General features: G+C 53.9%; 1 protein-coding gene across 1 annotated transcript in view; it reads left to right on the top strand.

Moving 5' to 3' along the window:
* Positions 1-1318: 1318 nt before the first annotated feature.
* CDH1 (cadherin 1) overlaps positions 1319-22020 on the top strand; it is a gene marked incomplete at its 3' end in the record, with an annotated part of 66294 nt that continues 45592 nt past the window's right edge. The window contains exons 1-2 of the mRNA XM_084256582.1: positions 1319-1483; positions 2220-2334. Of these exons, the coding sequence (XP_084112708.1) occupies positions 1436-1483; positions 2220-2334 (163 nt within the window). The 5' untranslated portion in view covers positions 1319-1435. The remainder of the gene's footprint in view (positions 1484-2219; positions 2335-22020) is intronic.

The raw sequence follows: 22020 nt of genomic DNA on the forward strand, positions 1-22020 counted from the left end.
AGTTCTGACAGTGCTTGGAGGGTGAAGGGGAAGACGACCTTGTTAGGGTAGCCAAACCACATGGGGCTGGCTCCTGGCCATCACACAGGGAAGCGGTCTGCCCTAATATTTGCATGTCTGTTCCTTTTTTTTAGCCTAAATTTATTTTAGTGAGGACAGAATTGGCCATGATGTTGTGTTAAGAGCCCTAGTCTGGGGTCTGGAGACCTCAGGCCCTAGCTTTGGCTTTCACATTGACTTGCTATGCGAGGCTGGTTGAGTCAGGTGCAAAGAACAGGTGTGTGATCTTCACTAGGTTTCTTCCAGGGCGACATGGAGAGAATGAGAACTGTAGCTCCAGCTGGGAGATGCTGGGACCACGTGAGGTGAAGCTAACACAGAAAAAAAGGCCTGCAATCAGAAGGTGGCTTCCGTCTTCCACCGCCTCCAGTTGGCCTCCAATTCTTCTCACCTCAGTTGTCTGTCCATCAGCTGGGAATAATGACACAGCCCTCTGGCTGTTTTGAGATGCCACTCATTGAAGATGTCAAATGCTTAGCTCAGAGCCTGCCGCAGAACTTCAAAGTGCAGCAGCTATTGGGACTATTATTTCCCCTCACCTCTGTTTAGAGCAAGGTGCAGGGACATTGGGCTTATTTATTTATTTTTTTAAAGATTTATTTATTTATGCATACAAGAGCTGGGGTACAGGCCAGAGGTGCGGGGTGGGGGTAGAGGGAGGAGGTGAGAGGATTCACCAGCGACAGAGTGGGGAGCAGAACAGGCAGACTGACTGAAATCCACTGCTGAGGGGAGCAGCGGGCGAGACAGGAGAGGTCTGCTGCGCCATGTGGGTTGCTCCCTGGCCAGCCGGGGATCGAACTCGTGCCACAGAGGCTGTGGATAGCTTCATAGTGCTGTGCTTAACCCCTTGGGCCACCAGGGAGTCCCCGGGCTTGTTATTTGTACAGCAACCTCACAGCAACACTAAAGCAGCATCTGTGATTGCTATTTCCAGCTACTTCCATTTGGAAGACGGAGAAACTGAGGCTTCCAAGGCGGGCCGGCCTGCTGAGCCGACCGGCGGACTGCAGGAATGGGGCAAAGGTAACATCCTTCCAGGACCCAGGCTCGTGAGTCACCGGCGGGGCTGGGACTCCAACCTGCTCGCCTTCGGGAGGGCGCGGTTTTCTCGAGCAGAGGCGGGTCCCTGGTCACCCGACGCGCCGGGGGCCGGGGGCCGGGGCGGGCCGCGCTCCTCAGGCCCCGCCTCCAGCGCGCGCGGGGGGCGCGGATGCCGCCTGCTGATTGGGCAGGTGCGGAGGGGCGGGGCGCGGCCGAGACTCACCTGGCGGCCGGGCGCAGCCCCAGCCAGTGGCGTAGGGCGTCCCGGAGCACCTGCGTGCGCTCGCGCAACTTCTGTCCGACTCCGGCCGCGTCCGCCCGCCCGCGCGCCATGGGCCCCGGGAGCAGCGCCCTCCGCGCGCTCCTGCTGCTGCTGCAGGTATGTCCGGCCGCCGGGCTTGGCGGGGACCCCCGGCCCCGGCGCCCGCGCCCCAGCCCCGCGTCCCCTTCTGCCCCCCCCACCCCGAGAAAGTTCGAGTCCAAAGGGCCTGAACCGCCTGGAGCTGCGCGGCGCCCGGGCCGCGGGGGGCAGGGGATGGGCCGGCGGCGGCGAGCGCGGCTTGTGGCCTCGCCGCCCCGAGTGCCTGAAGCGGGGGGCGCGCGCTGTGCCCTGGGGACTCGGGGCGGGCAGTGGGGCGTGGAGCTGGATAGGGTCGGGATAGGAAAAAGGGGAGCCCGGGTGCCAGTTACGGGGAGTCAGGAGTCGTGGGGGGTCGATACAGAGAGGAAAGCGCCGTGTGCGGAGGGGCGCCCGGGTCAAGAAAGTGAGGTCCGAAGAGGTCGGGGCACCCTCCGGTGTGAGGCAGCCGCCCGCGGAGCCGGGGAGAGGAGCGATGCCGCCGCGGAGTCCCCGAGACGGGGCGGGGGGGTCGCCGGCGCAGACCCGCTCGGGGTGGCCGGGGCGCTGGCCACCCGGTTTCGGGTTTGGCGCGGCGGCGCGCCCGGGGCGGGGGCGGGGTGGGGTGGGGGGGTGGGGTGGGGTGGGGTGGGGGTGGGGCGGCCGCCTCCTGCGGCCCCGACGCCGGCCGCGAGGGAGAGGCGGCGTTTTGGGGTTCGGCGTGGGCCGCAGCGGACCCCCCCAGTCACCCGGGGTCCCCACCTTTGCTCTACCCCAGGTCTCGTCGTGGCTGTGCCAGGAGCCGCAGCCCTGCCGCCCCGGCTTCGGCGCCGAAAGTTACACCTTCACCGTGCCCCGGCGCCACCTGGAGAGAGGCCGCGTGCTGGGCAGAGGTGAGGACGCGCCGCCGGGGTCCGGAGCCGGGTGCGGGGCGGGAGGGTCGGGGAAATCGCGCTTGCACGCCCCGGGCCGGGCTGGCCGAACCCCGCCTCCCCTGGCTCAAATGCCCGCGCCTGGGAACCGACCGGACTTGGGGAGCTCGAGTTGTGCGGTGGCCGGGGCCTGCGGTTGCGGGGCGCCCCTTGTGAATGATGTTACTAGGGTGGGGGCGCTTGGTAGACGCCGTCAGCATGTCCACATCGCGCCTGGCACTCCGGGGACAGCTGCAGAAACCTGATGTGTGGGCTGGGCTGGGCTGGGCTGGGCTGGGCTGGGCTGGGGGGCGCAGTCACTCCAGTTGTGCAAATGAGCGAAGGGAGGGTGGGCGGGTGGGGTCACATGCCCTGGGCCAGATCTCCACCTGCACCCTCTCCGGGATGGCTGCTGAGCTCTTAGTTCCCAGGCTGTGGCCTTTACTCACAGAGATGACAACCTTCAGGTAAAGGTACTGTTTCCTCCAAGGAACAGTGGTGTCTTTTCGGAAAGCATGACCGTTCTGACTCAGGGAGTGAAAACGCCCGCAATGTCCTTTTGGGCCTTATCGCTGTGATGATCGTGATTCAGGAGTTTGCTTTGTACCACTCTGCGTTGGCCAGGAGTGAGCTAATCAGCAAGGCTGCTTTCTCTTCTGGTTTCGCTGATACCAGGTGCTCACTTCCGGCCAGAGGCCTTTCTCCTCCCTGTTGATCTGAGTTGGTTGGGCAGGTAGCCTAAGCCTAACAATAAGAAAACAGTTTTTTTCTGGTTTTTTTGTTTTGTTTTTAAAGATTTATTTATTTATGCATACAAGAGCTGGGGTACAGGCCAGAGGTGTGGGTGGTGAGAGGATTCACCAGAGACAGTAGGGAGCAGAACAGGCAGATTGACCGAAGTTCTCTGAGGGGAGCAGCAGGAGAGGTCTGCTGCGCCATGTGGGTAGCTCCCTGGGCAGCCGGGAATCGAACTCGGGCTGCAGAGGCTGTGGATGGCTTCATAGGTTGCGTCTTAACTGTTGTACCACCAGGGAGGCCTGGAAACAGTTTTTAAACTGAGAAATCGCCCACAATTCCCTAGAGGGAATATACTGTCCTTTTCCCCCCTGACAATCCAGGGCCACCTGAAAAATATGCAGCTTTTTTCCCCCCTAAGATTTATTTATTTATACAAGCACTGGATACCCTCAGAAGCGCGGGAGGGTGAGAGAATTCACCAGAGCGGGAAGCAGAACAGAGAGACTGATGAAATACACTGCTGAGGGGGGAGCAGCGGGCGCGGCAGGAGAGATCTGCGCACCATGTGGGACCCTCTCTGGCGGCTGGGGATCGAGCCGGGGATCGAACCGGTGCTGCAGAGGCTGCGGGCAGCTTCTCAGCCCAGTAGCCCAGTGCTCAACCGCTGCACCATTGGGGAAGCCCTCTGCAGCTTTTTTGAACTTTGAAAGTTGTTGCAGCAGTGGGTGGCTTTTTCTTTTTAATGTCGAAAGTGCAACTTGATGAAACAGATTGGCTTTTCTGAGGCTTGTGTGTGTTGTATAGGACTTTCTGTGGGATCAGAAAGGAAGCATTGTCTGTCGCAATGTGGCCACCATTCTGTGGGCTCTGCCCCCTGTGCTTATGCACTGGGAATGAATTGAGAAGATCCAGGACAGGCGCTGCGGAACGGTCGGTCTGTCTTCTCAGTATTTCATATTTCAAGAGGTCCCCTCAGAGGGTGCTGTGGGACCTGGAAAATAAGGTGCCAAAGGCCTGTGTGATTTGGATAGAGAGCAGTGGCTCCTGGGAGCAGGCGAAGCAGGCCTAGCCTAGAGCAGTGGGGTCAGAGGTCAAAGCTGGGGTGTGGGGGATGAAGGGGGTGCTCTGTGCTGGTGGCTTTTTCTTGGTAGCATCAAGAATGGATTAATCTGGGCCTCCCCGGTGGCACAGCGGTTGAATGCTGCACTGCGAAGCTGTCCGCGCCCTCTACAGCGCCGGTTCGATCCCCACTGGCCAGGGAGAACCCCACATGGCGCGCAGACCTCTCCTGCCCTGCCCGCTGCTCCCCTCAGCAGTGTCTTTGGTCCGTCTGCCTGTTCTGCTCCCCACTCTGGCTCTGGTGAATTCTCTCACCCTTCTGTGCTTCTGACGGTACCCCAGTTCTTGTATAAAATAAATCAGTGTGAGCTGCTGGCACTAAAAAAAAAAAGGATTAATCTGCTTTTTATCACCCCCTCTAAATTCTTGTATGTGACTAGTGTTTTGCAACCATCCCGGGTTGAATAGGCTCACCGTTGGTTCTAGAGATTTGAAGGAGAATTTTGGAGCCTTTGGCATCCTTTACACAGGTTTCGGTGGTCAGCAGGGAGACAGCAACTTGAGTCCTCCATGATGCCGCCGCCCTTTTATCCCCTCCCTTCTGGGCGCAGGCGTGCACACTTGCACACACTCATGTTCAGTGTCCATAGTCAGGCATGCGTGACCCACACCCATGAACCTTCTACATTAACCAGATCAAGGCCACAGGTGATAGCCACCGAGGCCAATGACTAAAAGCCTGGTCAACTTTATTTACCTTATGACCACTAATGTTACATCTGAATTATATTTGTTAATAATGGCAGCTATTATTTGCTTCTGAACCAGACTCTGGGGCCAGTGCGTCCTTCACATATTTCCCACATTTAATCTCCCTGATAACCTCATGCAGGGGCTTCTTTAGTTCTTGCTGGCAGCTGAGGCAATCCCAGCATAAGGCAGTTGAGTAACGTGTTTAGGGAGCACAGCTGGTCTTTCTCCTCCTCACCTCAACAATCTAAAGACAGAGAAAGGTGTTCGGGAAGTGGTGTCCCTTGTAAAGTAGACACCGTCTCCCTGGGTGCCCTGGAGAGCAGAGGTGCTGCTGGGCAGGCCCAAGAGGAGGTGGTAGTGATGGACAGGGCCCGCAGCTGGTGTTCTGGCGGGGCGAGGTGGCCTCCACAGCTGCTGCTGGGACTGGTTCCGGATCCCCGATGTCCACAGTCTCACTCTCATTGAACAGATTTTCTGACATTTCACTTTTGGGGGCCTTTTTGGATGTGGGGTTTCTTCCAATCCAATGCGAAATTGCCCCAGGATGGAAGTGCCCTTTTGCTAAAATCACACCGTGACCTTTAAAAAGGCAGCCAGGGGGCCTCCCCGGTGGTGCAGCGGTTGAGCACTGGGTTGCGGAGCTGCCCACAGCCTCTGCAGCGCTGGTTCGATCCCCGGCTGCTCCCTTGGCCGCTGGAGGAGGGTCCCACATGGCACGCAGACCTCTCCTGCAGCCCGCTGCTCCCCTCAGCAGTGTACTTTGGTCCTTCTGCCTGCTCTGCTCCCCGCTCTGGCTCTGGTGAATTCTCTCACCCTCCCGCGCTTCCGACTGTACCCAGTGCTTGTATAAATAAATAAATAAATCTTAAAAAAAAAAAAAAACGCTTTGGGAAGTGGGAGCAGGGGATCGGTGCTGTTGATTGGCTTGTTTATTTAGCTAATAAAACGAAATTGTTTTAAAAAAAATAAAAATAAATAAATGAAAAATAAATAAAAAGGCAGCCAGGGAACTCCCTGGTGGCACAAGGGGTTAAGCACCGCCCTATGAAGCAATCTGCAGCATGAGTCCGATCCCCAGCCGGCCAGAGAGAAACCCACATGGCCCAGCAGACCTCTCCTGTCTCTCCTGCTGCTCCCCTCATTGGTGTATTTCAGTCATTCTGCCTATTCCATTCCCCATTCTGTCTCTGGTGAATCCTCTCACCCCCCATATCCCTGGCCTGTACCCCAGCTCTTGTATGCATAAATAAATGAATCTTTAAAAAAATAAAAAGGCAGCCAACGTTTAGGAGGCTGGGCTTATTCTCTGGACAGTCTGAAAACTGGAGGGATGGGGCGTTGGCACCGGGTCTGAAGGTTGGCTGAAGGACGCGAGTTTGAATAGGAGGAACCTGCCTCTTTGGTCCGCAGGTGCCTGCAAGGTGTCATGAGTAAGGGTTTTCTTTGAAGTAACATTGGTTCTAATGTGAAGGTTTAAGGAGTGCAGCTTTAGAAGTCAATGTGTGTGGACTTCATCATGCTCACCCCCCCCAAAGTCTGCTTTCCATCCACACCATAGGGCGGATCTGTTTGACAAAAAATAGGATTTCTACACTCCAAGTCAGGGCACCTTGGAGTGCCTCTTGTGACCACTGAGATGAGTGACCCCACAACCTCAGCCTGGTATCCCAGCAGTTTCTCTACAGGTTCTAGAATGGGGAAGGTTAAAACAAAAACCTCCACAGGAAAATGCTTCTTTAAACTTTGTTTTCCCTTCTCTTGGTGCAAACTGGTTTGTGAAACTCACCTTATTAGACAGTTTGTGGTCTCAGAAGTATAACCCTAGTGCACTTGACTTTAAGTTGATGGGGGGGCGGGAGTTGTTGGGCAGGCAGGCTTTGAAACCAGGTTTCCTTGCTTTGCTTCTACCTCCTGCCCTCGGGCAAACCGGGCTTACCTCTTGGGTTTGATTGATTGTAGATTAAATACAACCATTTCCATTTCTTTCTAAACAATGTACTGAAAGGTAGTAGAAAGAGCAAGCAGGTCTGGCGAAGCTGGGCTTTAAGAAAACAAATAGAGAAACCTGCGTGGAGATCACCTTACATCATCAGATCCCCACCCCCCACGCCTCACTCTCGGGGATGAGGGCAGGTGCAGAGCTCTGGGAACCCAGGCTGACTGATGATGGCTCTTCTCTGGCCTTGGCCCCTGGGCCCCACAAGGAGCTGGGAGGAGCAGAGGCCTGAAAGTTCTGGGCCTGCAAGGCCATTTAAGGAAGGCTGCTGCGGCTGCTCCTACCTGGGCCCCGCCCCCACCTTTCCTCTCACCAGGCCATTATGGAAACCCGACTTTGCTCTCCCGGGTTTTTTATTAGGTGAGCCTTTTCTTCCGAAATGCTCACCTTGGTGTCTGTTACACATTCCCTTCCAGGTATAGCCCCAGATAAGCCAGATGCTGCAGTAATCAGCTCTCACATCTCTCAGAAGCTGCCAAAACCCTAAAATCCCCGAGAGGCACCTGTCATCAGCCAGACTTCTGGGTTCCCACTCTGCCTCAACCCCCATTTCTCTTCAGGGCCCTGGGCTTGCTTGCCCTTTTTTTAAGATTATTTATGCATATAAGAACTGGGGTGTAAGCCAGAGCTATGGGGGGGGAGTGAGAGGATTCACCAGCGAGTGGGGAGCAGAACAGGCAGATCTACTGAAATCCACTGCTGAGGGGAGCAGTGGGCGAGGCAGGAGAGGTCTGCTGCGCCATGTGGGTAGCTCCCTGGCTGGCCTGAACTTAGTGGCTGGCGGTATCTTGATAGCACTGTCTAATCCCTGTGCCACCAGGGAGACCCCAGGGCCATGGGCTTTCAGGAGGGGATTGAACTCTGTGTGGCTGGGATCGTGCTGTGACAGTGAGAAAGATCCTGATTAGCTGTGTGGCCTTGGGTAAATGGTTTTCTGTGAGCCTCAGTTGCCCCATCTGTAAAATGGGAGTGGGGAGTAACAGTTACAGATTTGTTGGGAATTAAATACACATATTCACTTGGTTTGTAAATCTGAGAGCCTGTCAGTGCCCACAGGGCTGGACCCCGGGGTTAGTGCTTCAAAAAAGCAGTTGTGGGGCCTCCCTGGTGGCGCAGCGGCTGAGCGCTGGGTTGCGAAACTGCCCGTGGCCTCTGCAGCGCCGGTTCGATCCCCGGCTGCTCCCCGGCCACCAGAGGAGGGTCCCACATGGCGCGCAGACCTCTCCTGCCGCCCGCTGCTCCCCTCAGCAGTGTACTTCAGACCTTCTGCCTGCTCTGCTCCCCGCTCTGGCTCTGGTGAATTCTCTCACCCTCCCGCACTTCTGACTGGACCCAGTGCATGAACAAACAAACAAATAAATAAATAAACATGCCTCTTAAAATAAATAAATAAATAAAATATAAATTAAAAAAAAAAAGCAGTTGTGGGCAGAACAGAAGTGCCAGTGAGATGGCATGGAAAGAAACAGGAAGGGTTACTAAGTGGCAGGCCTGTTTCTTAGGGACAGAGTAGGCTTCCACTGTTTTGAATGAATGAGAATGCACTGCCCCTCACACCTTACTTGGGGTATTCCCCCCCCCCCCACCCTGGCCTCAGGCCAGCCCTGCAGGTTGATGGTAAGTGGGCAGGAAGAGTTGACTCTGTGGGACTTAAGGGACTCGAATAAGTTCTTGAGCGCTGCACTCCCTTGGAACTGCTCCTTGGAACACAGCTGCAGTGTTGAGTGTGTCCTGGGGGTACACTGTACACTGTGCTTCCTTCTGAAAGCCCGCAAGGGCACAGGGGCGCCCTCAAAAGTGGAGATGCAGTCAGTCATTTGTAAGTGTTTTCTCTCTGGTCAGTGAAAATGTGTGGCAGCCTCTTTTGCTTTCTCCTTCCCTCCCCTCACTTTCACATGGTCTCCTTCTGTAGACCTCAGCTTTTGTTACTGTTGGGGGGCTTTAGTCCCCCTGTCTTTCTGCACGTTTCCTCTTGCCTCTCCTCTCTCCTTCCTCTTCCCTACCCCGAAAGCGCTGGTGGCATCCTCCCACCATTTAGAAGGCCCTGGAACCAAGAGTGCCTCCTTGGAAATCCCCTTGCCAGCTGAAGAGCATCGGGAAGGACTTTCCTCTTTAATAAAGCATTAGTTTCCCTGATTGTGAAATGGGCATAATCGCCCCCATGCCATACAGGTGCCAGGTGCTCAGTGAACATTAAATTTGAAAGCATTCGGTGCCTTTGCCTTCTGTGTGAGACTCTCCTGTGTTTTATGTTTGTTTCTGCTGTTGTCCTGCTCGCCCTCCCACCCAGGAAACCAGCTAAACCAGTTTCCTCACTCTCTGCTTCTGTGTTAAAGCAAATACCGCTCTGCAAACAGCCACTAGACCACGGCGCCCTTTACTGGGAAAAGGAACTGGCTTTTTCCTGCCACTGTGCAGTGTTTGAGGTGGGCCCAGGTGGGTTTGCCCCTGGATGTTGTCCAGAATTGAGGTGGGAGGAGCTGGGGGTAGGCAAGTCACGCTGACCTTGAACTTGTCAGCTGCTGCTGGATTTTCATTTTTTAAAAGGTTTATTTTCATTTATTTGTCCATATAAGAACTGGGGTGTAGGCCAGAGGTTTGTGGGGGGAGGCGGTGAAAGGATTTACCGGAGACAGAGTGGGAAGCAGAACAGGCAGACTGACTGACACACACTGCTGAGGGGAGCAGAGCAGCAGGCAAGTCAGGAGAGGTCTGCTTGCCCCATGGCCATGTGGGCAGCTGGCCGGGATCAAACTCAGGCCATTGTGTCTGGCAATAGCTTGATAGTGCTGAGACTTTCACCCCTGTGCCACCAGGCCCTGCTACTGGATTTTTATTTTTAATTTTTTTAAAGATTTTATTTATTTATTTATGCAGTCAGAAGCGCGGGAGGGCGAGAGAATTCACCAGAGCAGGGAGCAGAACAGGCAGAAGGACCGAAGTACACTGCTGAGGGGAGCAGCGGGCGGCAGGAGAGGTCTGCGCGCCATGTGGGCCCCTCCTCCGGTGGCCGGGGAGCAGCCGGGGATCGAACCAGCGCCGCAGAGGCCGCGGGCAGCCTCGCAACCCAGCGCTCAACCGCTGCGCCACCGGGGAGGCCCGCTACTGGATTTTTAAAAGCAGTCATAATATATAAGCTTAAGGATCCTTGTAGTTTCCACGAACTGCTCTGCCCCAGCCCCTAAGACCACGGTTAACCCACAAGGCTAAGCATTGAGCCAAAAATGCAGATTGGCCCCTTTGCCAGTTGACTGAGCCTGCAGTCTCTGGAGATGAGGTTCTGGACAGGGCATTTTTAAAAGCTGCCCAGGTGACTGCTGCCACCCACTTCATCACCCTGGACTACAGCTGCCAGTCCCAAGTGCTTGATGAGTAAATCCCTGTGTGCCGGTCAGGGGTGTGGTGTCTGGTTGTCCAGCCCGAGGCCAGGGATCCAAGTGCACCTGGATCAGGAGCTACAGACCAGGAAGGAGAGCTCTGTGGGTGCAGAGTGCATTGCGGGGGAGGAGGAGATGCTCAGAGATGTGGCCAGTGCACAAACTTCTCCCCACTGAGTGCCCGGGGCTGGGGTGCTGGCTTAAGGTCCAGCTCTTTCCCTCAGGACATTCCGGAAAAGTCTGAGACCACCCCCCCGCCCCCCAGTGTGTGATTCTAGTATAGTCCAGGAATGGCTCCAGAGTGGGAAAGCGTGCAGGGATGTGGTCACTTTTTAGGCCTTGGAGGGGCGTCACCCGGCCAGAGAAGAGAATGGGCTCTCCGGGAGGAGGGAATGGGGTGCCCAAAGGCTTGGTGTGGGGCAGGGCGGAGTCAGGCCAGAGCTGTGGCTTCTGGGACAAGGGAGGTGGCTGGCCGGGAGAGGGTCCTCAGGCCTGGGACCTGAGTGCGCAGGTCCTGGGTTTTCTCTTTCTCCTAGTAGGTAAATCATTCACATGGTTACAATTTGATTTAAAATAGCTATATGGCAGACTGAGTCTTCGCTCTGCACCCAGTTCTTCCTCAGGGTACAGGTAGCTATTGCCCTACAGGTAACTGATTTTACCGGTCTCTTCGGCATCCTTACAAAGATGGCATTTTTACAAATCAGTTGGCGGTTCGTTAGGTGTTTTCAACGTGGTTGAAGGAAACTTTTTGATGTTGCATTGGCTTGCAACACTTCTGTTTTGGGGGTATAGTTTCATCCCTCTTGAGATGTGGGTAACCATACCACACCCGTCTCCAAAACTCGAGTAATCCTCTCCATCCTTTGCTCCCCAGCGCTCCCCCAGCCTCACGTGTGCTAACACACGTCTAACACTGGGACACATGCCAGCCCTCGGCGGGCCTTCCTGCCCTCTCTGAGACAGGAGGCCGGGAGCTGGTCTGCCCAGGAGGTGATGCGCCCCAGGTGGGCTGCTGGGCCAGGTGTGTGCCTGTGTCCCGGTGTTGCCCTCCACAAGCATCTGGAGGCGCCTGCAGGCCCCGGGAGGCTTCAGAAGCTGACTGGGAGGGGACTGGGAGGGGTGTGGCTGCCGCCTCGCTGGAGACACAACAGTTTGGATTTAGGGGTAGACCTCAAGGTTTCTAGCACCCAAGTGGTTCTAAGCAATAAGTAAACTGAGCGGCTTCTAAAATGTTCCTTTACTGGGAATGGAGGAGAGAAGAGCAAGTAGGGGGAGGGGAAGAGCTTTGGATCAGGAGAGGGTTGCGACTGCCAGAGGTGGGGTCTCCAGAGAGGTTTGGCTTCTGTGGCGGGAGAACACGGGGTCCCGCACTGGCCGCCATCCATGATTTTGCCCAGTTAAAACAGGAAGGAGCCCCGGGCAGTGGTCTTTTCCTCTCAATCTTGTGTCAGTACAGGCAGAGGTTTTCCAGGGAGCCCACAAACTGGAGGATAAAATGACAGAAGGGCCGCGCTTGCGCCGACTCTGGCTTGGAGGTGCAATTCTGTTTGCGCCCAGTGCTGGGAGTGGGTCCTCGGGAAATGTCGGCGGGATCTTCAAAGGGCCCGAGGCAGGAGCTGCATTCGCCGCGGGTCCAGAAGAGGAAGGAGGCCCAGAGAGGGTGGACAGCGTGGCCGGGCCGGCGGTGGGGGACGCCGCGCTTCCCAAACCTGGCCCTCCACGTCTGTGCGCCCGCCCCTTCGGAAGCCACCACCTCACACTCCTCGGCGCTGGAATTTGGCCTCTTCTGCCTTTGAAAGGCCTCTTTTGTCTTTTTCAGCCCCTTTCCCTTCCAAATGCTAAGTGAGCAACATTTGTTTTCCTTTCTGTCCTTGCTTTCAATTTCCCGGCTCCCTGAAAAAATGCAGTGGGATGGGAGTCGGAGGGGAGCTGTCCTGAACCCCCTCCTGGGGCGGGACCCCGGGCCCCGGGAGCCGCCAGAGGTCTGAGGGCAGCTGCCTGGGCCGCCCTGCGCCCAGGTGTGATTGCTGGGACTTAATGGGTCCCCCCAAGGGTTGAACCTGTTCCCAGGAGCAAAGTCATCAACGATGGCCAGTGCAGGACCCCGTGGGATAATTGGCCAAGGCCTGGGTAATAATTAGCGGGCTTTGTAATTAGGAGAGCTTAACAAGCCGAAAGCCTTTCAGATTTACAATCGCTGGGCGGGAGAAGGCCAAGAAGAACACCTGTTGCTGTGGTTTGGCGTTCAGATGCACTGATAACCCCCGTTCCCAGAAGAACTTTTCCCCAAAGAGAAGTTTGAGAGTCTCCACCCGCTCTACTGCAGCAGCCCCCCTTCTGCTCTGCCTGCTCCCCCACCCTTCCCCGGCAGCCTTCAGCCACCAGGGTGAGGTAAATTTAGATTTGTCAGAACATCAGCCCTGCTCGAAACCCACCAGTGGGTCCACACGTCACATCTAAACGTCATTTCTGTCCTTCCACAGCCTGGGTCTGCCTCGGGACCTTCGCTGGCTGTTCTCTTGGCCTGTATTTCCTGCCCGCTGTCTGCCTGGCCGTGTCCCTGATCCTTTGCTGAAATGTCACCGCGTCGGTGCGGCCTTTCTTGAACCCCGTTTGAAGGAGGAGTCCCTTCTCCTGGTGCGCCTTCCCCCTTTGCTTTATTCCCCAGTGCTGCTCGTCTCACTCTCTAGCATCTTCTATCCTGCCATTGTCTCCTCCCACTGTGACATGAGGTCCAAGGGGCTGGGCATTTTGGTCTTACTCGTACTTGGGCTGGATTGCCTCTAGAGTAGCGCCCAGCACATGCGAGACTCAGTAAGTAATTGTGGCCCGAATGTGATGAGATTGCAGAGTTTTCATGCGGGGCCACGTGTCCCTCTGGCTCTGAGTGTCTGCTCGCTTGTGCTTTCTCAGGACACGCCGCGGGAGGGGTGCTGGGAAAGGGATCTGCCCAGGGCTGGTGTCTCTGGCTGGCGCTCCCCAGTTTCTCGCAGCCCTGCACACCCCTGGTGTAACCTTACCTCATTGTCTTGTCACAAAGCAGGTTGCAGGCGTGAGTGTAAAGGTCAGTGGAGCCACTTCTGCCCCACACTCCTTGGCGGAAGGTAGCACCAGATCATAATCTAAACACAGCGGAGCCCGCCAGGGCCATCTGTTTGGCTTCCCATTGTCTGGGTAACACCTTCCTTCGAGAGGCTCCCAGATACACCCAACACCTTCCTCCTGGGTGTCTGCAGTGTCCCAGAGGCCCATTAATTGTTCATAACTTGGTGTCTCATCTTCCGGTTCTTGGCACTTGCGGAACCTGGAAGGAGCTTGTTGAGAGGCAACACAAATCTTCAAAGGCAGAATTTTGAAGCAAAAACTGATTATTTCGGGGCCAAGATCAAAATATCCCAACTCCCAACTCCAGCTGCTCGGCGACTCTTCCCTGAGAGGGCACTGTGGGGCAAAGTCTTAGCTCTTTCCATGAGACACCTCGCCCTGCCTTAAGAAGGGAGCCGCCTTGGGCAGAGTTGCCAGTCAGCAAAGAAAAATCCAGGCACTAGCTGCTTGAGATTTCAGGTACCTGGTGCCTGGGTGTGTAGTGTCAGCATGTCCCGGGCAGTGTTTGAGACTCACTTCGTGCAAAAATTATTTGTGGTTTCATTCTCTTCTCATCAGAGACAACTTCGTGTGCCTCCTTCTCCTGGCTTTGGCTTCCCACAGCTCTTTCTCTTTGAGGTCACAAACACGGTGACAGCTGGGAACCCTGAGGGGCGGAGGGGGGATAGTACAGGTCATGCAGGCCGGAAGGAGGGACCTGCTCTGGAAGGAGGGATGTGCTCTTGAGCTGAGCTGGGAGGCTACCCCAGTGAAGGTGTGGGTGACTCTCCCAAGGACAGAGGTGCCTGTTTGTCTGAGCACCTGCCAACCCAGCACTCTGCTGCACCCTGGGGGCTCATGGGACAAAGCAGACAAAACTTCCCTATCCTACAAGGGCGGGTGGAGGCCCTGGTGGCCACCTAGGGAGGAAGGCAATATGGTGGGAAGGGGCTGAAAAACCCGCGTGTTGGGTGGAGGGATTTGAGGGAAGCTGGCACCAAGAATGGCACCATGAGAAGACCGGAGGAAGCGTGGTGCCTGAGTGATATCCGCCTGAGACTGTGTCTTGGGGGAGCCAACCCTCCTACCCTTTAGGGCCGACTGCTCCCCAGGAGGGCATTGTTCTAGAGAAATACCCCTCACCACATCTCCTTGAAGGGGTATCAGGTTGAGTGGGGTCTTATGCTCTTTCCCAGCCACCACCCCTTGGCATGGTGCCCCGGAGAACCTTCTGTAGTGTTCTTAGCCTCCTGCGGCCTGGGAGCAGGTGGGCCTCGAGGGTACCATCACTTTTGGCAATAGGCCTGTTAGAATGAAGCCTGCGCGGGCTTCCAAAGACTGCAGACGCCTCCTCCATAAACTCTTCAGCTCAGTGGGTAGGAGCGTTGGATCGGGGCAGCGGAAGGCCCGCCTGTGTGCTGGGAAAGTTGTGGCTTTCCTAGAGAAAAGATGACCCCTTGAGGAACCGCCCGGGTTATTGACAGGAGGGGCAAGGCCCTGAGTCACTGCCTGGGCCTCTCCCGGGGAGGGATCTGGATCAGGTGGAATCAGCTCTGACGTCACCTAACAGGTACCTTAGGTGCTTGCCCTTACTCATGAGTCTCTGAGATACCAGCTCTAGACGGCGCAGGTCTTGAGCAGCAAGGGGCGTGCCCGCGGCCTATTGCATTACCACCAGCTCCTGGGCTTGTCAGCGTGACTAAACTTACAGGAGAAATGAGAATTTGTGGGTTACTTCTTGCCCCCTTTGCCGTCTCAAGTCCGCATTTATAAAGAAAGGCTCTTCTGTGTGGCTGCCCAGGAGTGTTTAGAGCTTGTCATTGGTGAGACTGATTTTGAACCATTCATGTAAACTGATTTTTTTACTTTTTATTTCTCGCTCCCTCCCTCCCCCTTTCTGCTAATCCTCTCGCCTGCCTGAATCCTGGGAGTGCTTAAGAATTTGGGGATTTAATACCTGGGAGGCTGGCTGTGGCATTTAGGAGGCTACTTCCCTTGCCAGCTGTGAGGTTTTCCCCCTGGTTTCAGCAGAGATTGGATGTCAAGGTTGTGGCTTTAATCTTGACCATTTATTTCTTGCTTCGCCTGTAACATAAAGGCCTGAGCCTCCCTCTGAGGTGAGATTGAGAACTGGGGAAGGTGGGATAAAAGCAGCTGTCTCTGGACTCACAACACAGTCACCTCTAACTTGCCATGTGACCTTGGGAAGTTACTTAACCCTCTGGGTCCTGGTCTGCTCCCCCGCCCCCCCAAAAAATAAAATCATAGTTTGTACCTCCCAGGGTTGCCATGGGGAGTTAACATCTAAAGTACTTTCAGAGCCTGGCGTGTAGAGAACCCTCTTTTTAAAGTGAGTTTAAATCATGAGGCCTGTGTCTGCTCTAGACCTGTGTTGGGGAGGTGAAGAAATGTGGGAATGCACCAGGAGTCAGACAGAAGGGCTAAGGATGAGGAAGGACTCCCTCCCTGGCCTCTTTGCTCCTTGACCTCACGTCTAAGACACTCTAGACCTAACATCCATTCAAGGGCACCTTGTTGGAAGTTCACCAGACATTTAGAAGCTACACTAATTGGCATGCACACCTACTTCCACACCCACTTTGCTCAACCACCCTGTGAACTTGATTCTGTTTGTTATTTCCATTTTAAGAAGAGGAAACTGAGGCTCAGAGTTGGTGACTTGCCTGGAGCCACAAAGCAAGGAAATGGCTGCCAGTGATTGTGCCCAGGTCTGTTGAACTCAAGCCTCTGTCACCACGTGCACCTGCCCGACGGGTGTGTTTCCGTGAACAACTGCTCAGATCCCATTCATAGCCATTGTCAGCAATTTGTGTTTTTCCAGTGGGACTAGATTCTTTAACACAGAGGGCAGCCTTTTATACACAGTTCTTTCTTTACTTGATCTGATCTGGGTTTGTCCTTTTTTTTTAAGATTTTTTTTTAATTTATGCATACAAGAGCTGGGGTGTAGGCCAGAGGTGCGGGAGTGGGGGTGGGGATGGGGGTGGTGAGAGGATTCACCAGAGACAGTGGGGAACAGAACAGGCAGATCCACTGAAATACACTGCTGAGGGGAGTAGTGGGGAGACAGGAGAGGTCTGCTGTGCCATGTGGGCAGCTCCCTGGCCACGGATCGAACTTGTGCTGCAGTGGCTGTGGATAGTTTCTTAGGTTGCGTCTTAACCCCTTGAGCCACCAGGGAGGCCCTACTTAATACTATTCTTACCAGGCCCCAGGGTCCTTAAGCTTCCCCCACCTGGGAGTTCTATGGATGACTGAGTTCCTTGGTCTTAGCTGCTGGCCTTTTGAGAACCAATTCATCTGCATTGAGTCACAGAGCTGGTCAGTGTCAGAATTAGAATAACCTTGTTGTTCAACAATGACCATAATGTCTCTTGCTCCTGTTGATTAAGTCTTCAACTGTTGGTGTGTGAGCTTAGTTTTTAATCCCTGCACTAAGTAGCATTTAAGGTAGGTATTTTGACAGTTCTCTAAGTTATCTAGTGGTATAGGAGCAGCCCTGGGGCTGTGGAAAAGGTGTGTCTGCTCGCTGTCCTGTCTGTGGTTAACACCTCCACTTTCAAGAGTCTGCTTTCTAGGTGTTGGCCTAGAAAGGAACCACAGGCGTCTGTCCATATAGCCCCCCAAAATCCTTTGAGTAAATAAATCTCAAGATCCTGCCTGCTCCTTTAAGAACCTAGAGTAAAAGGGTGTCACTGGCCCTCTGGGGGGGCCCCCATTTAAAAATCAGATGTGTAACCAGTCTTCAGAGCTTCATGACCTCCTTAGAATTATGATCATTATTTTCTAAACTGCTACTAAAGTTTATTCCTAATCACTTTGGGGGTCTCATGGAGAGCAAACCAGCTAACTCTATGAATTGCCACAGTTTACCAAGCTGGCATGGAGGGGAATTTAAGCCAGGGCCTCCCTGGTGGTGCAAGGAGTTAAGACGCAACCTATGAAGCTGTCCGCAGCCTCTGCAGGGCAAGTTTGATCCCTGGCCAGGGAGCTACCCATATGGCGCAGCAGACCTCTCCTGACTCGCCCGCTGCTCCCCTCAGCAGTGTACTTCTGTCAGTCTGCTTGTTCTGTTCCCTACTCTTTGTCTCTTTGTCTCTGGTGAATTCTTTCACTCCCCCATTTCTGGCCTGTACCCCAGCTCTTGTATGCATACATAAATAAATCTCTAAAAAAATAATTCAAGCCAGTAGTGATGAATTGGGATTATGTAGAAAGTAGGGGAGGGCCCTCATCCCTTCGTTATGGATGGAAGCTGGGTGTGTGGCTGGGTCCAGAGCCCCGGCTGGAGATGAAGTAAGACGACCACCAAGTTAAGCCTTGTTGGTGCTGGTTCTGCAGGGCCCATTATATTCTTTTCTCTGCTTACAGATATGTTTCAGATTCTCTGGTAAAGCCTGAACAAGTTCGACAAGGAAACCCTGAATAATCTCTAATAAAATATTCAATCACACCCCTCCCATCGCTCTTATGTTCTCAGATGGCCAATGTTAGCAACTGGGTGCGTCTCCTCCAGACGGTCAACACTCTACACAACATGTGTGGCCCATTATTTGTAGATTAAGATTGGAGTTTGCCTTAAATGGAAATATGAATTGCTCAGTAAAACGTAACCAGTCTCCTACCTGCCTTTATAATGCGCCCTGGAAAATCTTGCAAGTCAATCTCTGGAAACTTCTTGGTCTAATCTGAGGAAGGTGGCCCACCGAGCTCCCCACGGAGCCGTGTTTGAGTGCCTGCTGTGTGCGCTGTGTCAGGCTCCATTTCTGCATTCCCGGGGTGGGGGGTTGATATGGGTACAGGAGCGCTGAAAACCAGAAGATGCCAAATCGCTAGACAATGGGCACATTCAGAATCCAGGTGGGGCAAGACCTGTGTGGGCTGGAGCAGCTGGCTGAGCCTCTGCAGGGGGGGTCAGGCCTGGGGTGTTGGGTGGCTTGTGAGTAGGAAGTGGGGGGGGGGCTCTTGGCTGAGGGGGATGTCATAAGCTAGGGCAGGTGGGGAGGGACCTCCCATGCAGGAAAATGACAAAGGGGATGTTTGGATGGTGACTCAGTAGCTCAGGTGAAACTGAGCTTCCCACTCCCAAGATACACCGCCCGTGGGCGGGGGTGGGAGGAGGGAAGAGGCTGGTAGGAACCGTCCCCCACTCTTATGGCCACTCTGAGGCCGGCAGGACCTAATAGGGACCTGGAAGGACAGAATGTGGCTGCCCCTGGTTGGGTGGGGACCTGTGGGCAGAGACCCAGGAAAACTAGGAGAACCCAGACAAACTGGAGCAGCAAGTTCTCCCTCTCTCTGCCCCGGGGCAGCTGAAAGCCAGGCTCTGCCGGGGCAACCTGGTGTACGCCAGAAGTGAGCCTCGCCTTCTGCGCGGCCCTCAGAGGCTGCCTGTGTCTGGCTGTCCCAAATAATCACCCAGAATCCCTCCTCCAGGAGCCCATCTCATTAAATGGCATCACCCATTCTGTTTATCCATTTGTCCATCATTCATACAATAAATGATTGAGAGCAATTCTGTGCCAAGCCCTGCTCTAGAACAGGGGACGCAGCAGGGGCACATCTCCCCTGTGGATTTTGTCTTCTAGTGGGAACAGGCAATGAGCATAACAAATGTGTGAGACATGTAGGGAGTTCAGTGGTGACAAATGCTTAGGAAAAATGAATCTGAATTTGCTGGGAAACTGGGGAGGTCTGAGAAGGCCTCACTAAGAGGGTTAGAAGGGTGTTTGAGCTAAACCAAGAGAGGTGAAAGCGCAGTCAGGGCAGGAGGCGAAGGGTGTGTTAGGCTGAGGGAACAGCAAGCACAGAGACCCTGAGGCAGAGCAGAAAGGCAGGAAGACCCATGTGCATGATTCCAGTGATCAGAAGGGTGGTGGTGGTGACCTGTGTGCCGAGTCTTGTAAGGACCTTGTCTTGAACGCTGCTGCCTCCCCTCTCTACTTTAGTGCAGAGGAACTGCCTCCTGCCAGTGAGCTGTTTCCTTCTTGCCACCCCACCCCTCAGTTCCAGGCAGTGGACTATTCAATAAGTAGTTGTTTGGTGAGAGTTCTTCCATGGGGAGGATTAGGCTGCTGATTAACAGCTGGCCCTGACTCCTAACTGCTCAGGTTCTGGAAGCTTCTGATCCATGTGGCCTAGGGTGGAGTCACTTTTCTAATGACTGCACTGCTGGTCCTTGTCCAGAGTAGCCAAGCTCTCTGCCACTTCCGCTATAAGCATTTCTCCGTGGTTCCTACCTGGCTTACTCATCGCTTGGACCCAAGTAGATGCTTCCTCCGGGAAGCCTCCTCTGATCTTCTTTCTGTCCATAAGACTGAGCCAGGACATCTTTTCTCAGATGCTTTTCAGGTTGGGGTCCCCAGGGTTCTGCCCACTCCTCACCAGACTGGGTGCCCCAGAAGTGTCCCAAGTATGGCACCTGGAGTGTAATTGGCTCTCAATAGTTATTTGGTGAAGGTGATCTGATCTTCCCCCTTTGGGGGGTGATTAAGCTGCAGGGTCCCTGGGTTGAGAGTGACCTAGCAACCTCTGTTGAGGACCTGGCGAGTGTGTGTGCCTTGTAATGTGGAAGTGAAAGATTCCCCTAAACCTTGTTTCAGATTTTGCTTTTCTTAAAATATTACAAGAAAATTCACTTCCAGCCTCTGGCCACCCTTTAAGAGGATAATGGGAGCTTTTAAAAATTTTGATCTCCATCTCCCTCCCAGCCCCCAGGTTCTTTATCTGATAAGATAAATCAATTGTTAAAAAGCAGCTGAATTTTAAGTGCTCCATTCCTCTGCTTTTTACCTCGAAGGGGAGTGATGGTGACTTTTTTGAGTGCTTGGCATCCACCGGGCACTGCGCCTGCTGAGTGCTAGGCAATCCCACAGGCCCAGGCAGTGAGGGCACCTGGTGGAGAGCAGAGCATTCACCCGCTAAGGGCGCCCGGGGCTGTGCCTCTCTTGAGTACCTTTATTGGCACAAGACTTTGGCTCCTTCCAATCTTAAAAGTGCTTGGAGCGCTAGGTAAATACTCTTGGGAGGGAGGCTTGCTCCCCTCCTCCCTGCTTGGAATGTGGGCCTGCTAGAGGCGCTGCCCTTGGAAATGCTGATTCATTAGCAATTGTTCACGGGCCTTTGGCTCTCCTCACCCTTCAATTCTGAGAAACTTCCCAGTCTGTGGCTTCAGAACCACCTGCAGGACTAATTAAAAATGCAGACTGCCTGGTCCCCCTTCAGCTTTTCCAGTTGGTAAAATGGGATGGGTGGGGAGTCCACATTTTTAAAATACGCCCATTCTGTGTGTGAGCTGGAGGTTCCTGGACTGCAGGCGTCTCGCTGCCGGAGCACAAGGCCACTGAGTTTGATCTGGCTCCTCCGGAAACAAGGTGCAGACTAGAGGGGCCTCCCTGCCAGAGAAGGCCGTCCAAGGGGAAATGGGATTTAAAAAAAATTTATGCATATAAGAGCTGGGGGTGCAGGCCAGAGGTGTATAGAGTGAGGAGCAGAACAGGCGGATGCACATACATACACTGCTGAGGGGAGCAGCGGGCGAATCAGGTGAGGTCTGTGCCATGTGGGTAGCTCCCTGGCCAGGGCTTGGACTCATGCTGCAGTGACTGGTGATAGCTTCATTGCACTGAGACTTTAACCCCTGCACCTGTTATAGGGCAGGGAGAGGGGCAGCCCAAACCCCGCAAACCTGCCTATTCTAAATGGGTTCTGCCATCCGCCGCATCAACACAAAACACAGGAGACTTTAATGGGAAGACACTAAAAAACAATACAGGTAAGGCAAAGAATCTAGTTTCTAAATGAAGCACCCAAAGTTACCCCTCCCCTCGTGGGTAAAAGTCCATCCAAATGGGATTGGCCCAGAGCAAGGCCCCAAAGCCTGCCACAAGTCTACAGCATCTTCCAGGGGGACCCACAGAAAAGGGCCAGAAACAACCAGACAAGCCTGGAAGGAAAAGAGCAAAATCAACATCAAGATAAAAGCTGCCATTGTCACCTCCCCATGGGTCTCACCCACATCTTTGTCACCCAGTCCACGACCACCCTGTTACAATCCCCCCTTTTAATTTTTTTCCCACCATATCTATGGTGGCACAGATCTCAGGGTGTAATCTTAGGAGACAGTCTTTTTTTAGGGTTACAATGTGTGTAAGAGAAGCAACAATTAGCAGCATTGTCTATGAATGTCCAGTATGACAGTTTCATTACTTAAAAATAGTCCATTATCCAAGCCAAAAGAAAAAAATTTGGAGCATTGGCTAAAACAAGATAACAAATATATCAAAATCACAGGGAAAGAATGTTAAAATGGTTCAACTTATGCAAAAACGAATTCTCTCAACCTTGATCCCAAACTTTAACAGCATAGCAAAAGTTTGCAAATTAAATTTACTTTTAAACCATTTTTTGTATTTTTGCATAAAATCACAGGGCAGAAATAACTAACAGCAATTTTTAGCTGGCTTTGTTGAAATACTCCATACAGGATCAGAGCGAACTGGTGACATCCGGTCTGTGTAGGCTTCTGAAACAAGTTGGTCTCATCAGACTCCACCTGGGCTTTCCTCTTCTCTAGGGTACCAGGGCATTTTGGTTGGCCTGGTTGTCTAGTCCTGCCAATGGAGGCAAGCTTCCTCA

This window comes from Talpa europaea (assembly GCF_964194135.1).
Source record: "Talpa europaea genome assembly, chromosome: 16".
Lineage (NCBI taxonomy): Eukaryota > Metazoa > Chordata > Mammalia > Eulipotyphla > Talpidae > Talpa > Talpa europaea.